The 3,543-nt window shown below is 36.5% G+C and overlaps 1 protein-coding gene across 1 annotated transcript in view; it reads left to right on the top strand.

Annotated features, from left to right (window-relative positions):
- impdh2 (IMP (inosine 5'-monophosphate) dehydrogenase 2) overlaps window positions 1-2,510 on the top strand; it is a 16,262-nt gene extending 13,752 nt beyond the window's left edge. The window contains exons 12-14 of the mRNA XM_078254547.1: window positions 482-625; window positions 1,723-1,806; window positions 2,065-2,510. Of these exons, the coding sequence (XP_078110673.1) occupies window positions 482-625; window positions 1,723-1,806; window positions 2,065-2,086 (250 nt within the window). The 3' untranslated portion in view covers window positions 2,087-2,510. The remainder of the gene's footprint in view (window positions 1-481; window positions 626-1,722; window positions 1,807-2,064) is intronic.
- The last annotated feature ends 1,033 nt before the right edge of the window (window positions 2,511-3,543 follow it).

Here is a 3,543-nt window from a genome sequence, read left to right on the forward strand (position 1 = left end):
TCCCCACAGACTGAGCTACTGCCACCCGTGTGTACTCCTTCTATTAGAGGTGTGAATCTTCACTGATCTCCCAATTCGATTACGATTATCATGTCTTCCATTCAATATTTCGATGCGTCAAATACATTTTTCTATTAAAGCCATATAGGATATTTTATTCATAGCTTTTCAAGCTTCAAAAACAAAACATTCTACAGTGCTCTAATACTAAATAAAGTGGATACATAAAACTACAGCACTGAGCACATGGCACTTCCTGAATGTGCAAAACATACCAGAATATGTAAAGAGAAAGGTTGTTAGCCATATATTAAATTGTAAACAGAAATAATCGATTATGGCCCGGCCGATTATCAGTGCAGCATCGTCCATGTCCACGATTCGATGCATCGATTATTTGATTAATTTAAACTCCCCTACTTTCTATGCCACTAACACCATCATATCACTCACTCCTTTTCTTCTTCCTCTCTCCTCACAGTGAGTGCGATAAGATTAAAGTTGCTCAGGGTGTTTCTGGAGCGGTGCAGGACAAAGGCTCCATCCACAAGTTTGTTCCCTACCTGCTGGCTGGCATTCAGCACTCCTGTCAGGACATCGGATCCAAGAGCCTCACACAACTCAGGTAAAAACACACAGCAGACAGATTATGTAAAACTGCCTTTGATTGAGCCCTCAAAGGTCACAGAAGAAAGAGTAATCGTTATGGAAATGTGTGCACACAGAATAGTAAAATATATAAGTGGATTTGTCTCTGTGATGCAAGACCTTCTTCAGAAAAGTGGGGAATTCTAATGTAATGAAGTATTTAATTGTTATACAACCTTCATACCGTGGACTAATAACTAGTGTCAGAAAAATGGTTAGCATGCACTCAGTGTCCACTTATTAGTACACCTGTACAATATACAACAGCCATAAATTCTACTTTTAATGATGTTTATAATGTTCACTTTTTGGTTAAATTGTTGTTAATGTTTATTATTGAGGTCGTAGTTAATGTTAAAGATGTATGGGACTTCATTATTTTGAGCAGTATTGCTAATATTTTGTCCTCCCTATCAACTTACACGAGGGGGAGAATATTGGAAACACCTCTGAATATAATACAGTCCAGAACAACACCACCACTAACATTGATCCCAAAATGGTAATACATATTTAACTAACATAAATGTAGACTTAGTAGAGAACAGTTGTATTGGAATCCGTTAGATATTACAGGTGTACCTAATAAAGTAGCCACTGAGTATGTTTCAATATACTGTTAGTATACTTGACATTGAGCAATATAAAGGACACAAGCCAAAAGGGCTATTTCGACATAGTCATAGTATGCCATAAGTCATTAAAAGTTATTTTACAGTATACCATAAATGTCATAAAAACATCATGGTATAGTATATCATGAAATGGGATAAAAGTTATAGTATAGAATGCCATGTCATTTTAAAATTCATAACATATGCCATAACCATTAATTAATTTAAAACCGTGTACGAGGATTTTTCTGTATACTTACTGCTAAAACAGTAAACTATGACGATTAGTATCAAGTACATACTGTATATAATTAGTATGTAGTATAGATTTGGGACACAGCTTTAGCCTTAGTACTTGCCCAGCGTTATGTGTCTCGCTGTATTCTTTTCCTAGATCTTGTGTTGTATTTCTTCCCCTTGATGTCTGGTGTGTGTAATGGAATTTCTTTCCGCCTGGCAGAGCCATGATGTACTCTGGAGATCTGAAATTTGAAAAGAGAACAACGTCAGCCCAAATGGAGGGTGGGGTCCACAGCCTGCACAGGTACACATACACAATGCAACACAAACTGGCTTTTCTTAGCACAGATCCACTCAACTAAGTAGATACAACTTTGTTGTTTTGTTCCGTTTCATATTCCATCATCTTAAAAAGTTTCATGTCTCGCTCCAACCACACAAACTTTCAGTTAAACTTCCTCTTTAGCGCCTCCAGTCTGTCTTAACAGGAAACCTCAGGGAGCATCATGGATCACTGTGTAATCTTTTCCTCGCTGACTGACTCCTCCTCTTTCTCCCACAGTTATGAGAAACGTCTATTTTAAAAAGAAGCCAGCTGTTCAGCCTGCAGATGGAGAATCCTTCCAACTGACCCATTATGCAAACACTACATGCCAGATCCTCTTTAATGTATTCTCCACACACACACACACACACACACACACACACACATAATAATACATACAATCTCTCACCCACTCTACTCTTCCAATGATTCATCAAGTCTTCCTGCCAGTGTCATCTATGCATTGTCTGTGTTTAGTGTAGCTGTGTGTGTTTGTGTGTGAAGGAGGGGAACTAGTGTAGCTGTGTGTGTTTGTGTGTGAAGGAGGGGAACCAAGCATTTATCAATCAGTGCACGTGTGATTGAGTCCTCCAATGCCTTTTCATGTTGTGATTAAAATAAATGTCTGGTGTGTCCATTTTAAGGAAAAGTTGTCCAATAATAAATCTCGTGTTTTTCCATGAGCTGCTGTAGTCTGAATTTTTATTTTATTTTAGTATTAGTATGAGACATTTGAATAACATTTACTGTTTTAGAATTCTACAGTGTTAATACAATGTGAAGACAATTTATCAACTGAATCAAGTGCTGGATTCTCATTACCTGCAGAGGAGAAGCACATCCCAAGAAGACATGCTGCAGCTTGTGGTCTCTGTGAAACTCACCAACAAGAGATCTAGTTTCTGTTCATCTGATCCTTTACTTAAGTAAAAGTAGAAATACTACATACAGGTAGAAGTCCTGAATTCCAAATGTTAAGTGAAAGTACAGAAGCAAAATGTTCTAAAAGTATTAAAAGTAATAAGCATACTCATTATGCAGAATAGTGTAATAAAAAGTGTTATATATTCTGTTTTTGATCACTAACAATACTTGTAGGTCATCAATGTGGAGACCATTTCAGATACTTTGCATACTACTTGTTAGATTAAAATCATAGTATAGTATATCAAAAAGTCATAGGATGGTATGTCGAAAAAATCAAACCTGGGTCAGAGTCTGCAATGACTACTTGCCTGTTGGTAGCAGTGCTAACCACTGAGCCAGTGTGCCACCAAAGAACTTATATTAAACAGTACAGTATAGAATGTCAAAAAAAGTCATAGTATGGTATGTCGAGAAAAACATCATGAAAAGGGCCAGCCTGGACTGGGTATTGAACCTGGTTCTGAGTCTGCAGTTACTACTTGCTAGCTGCCAGCCTTGCCAACAACTGAGCCAGTGTGCCATCAAAGAACTAATGTTAAAACAGTAATACAAAAATAAAAGCCATTAAAAAGTCATCGTATGGTATGTCGAAAAAAGTGTAAAAAAAAGTCCTAGTATATAATATTTAAAAAAATCCTAGTATATCGAAGAAAAAAAAAGTCATAGTAGAATGTCAAAAAGTGTTAAAAAAGTCATAGTATAGCATGTCGAAAAAGTCATAGTGTAGAATGTTTAAAGAAATCATAATATATCAAAAAAGTCATAGTATATATATATCTCTGTCGAAAA

Source organism: Sander vitreus, chromosome 7, assembly GCF_031162955.1.
Source record: "Sander vitreus isolate 19-12246 chromosome 7, sanVit1, whole genome shotgun sequence".
In the NCBI taxonomy this organism is placed as follows: domain Eukaryota; kingdom Metazoa; phylum Chordata; class Actinopteri; order Perciformes; family Percidae; genus Sander; species Sander vitreus.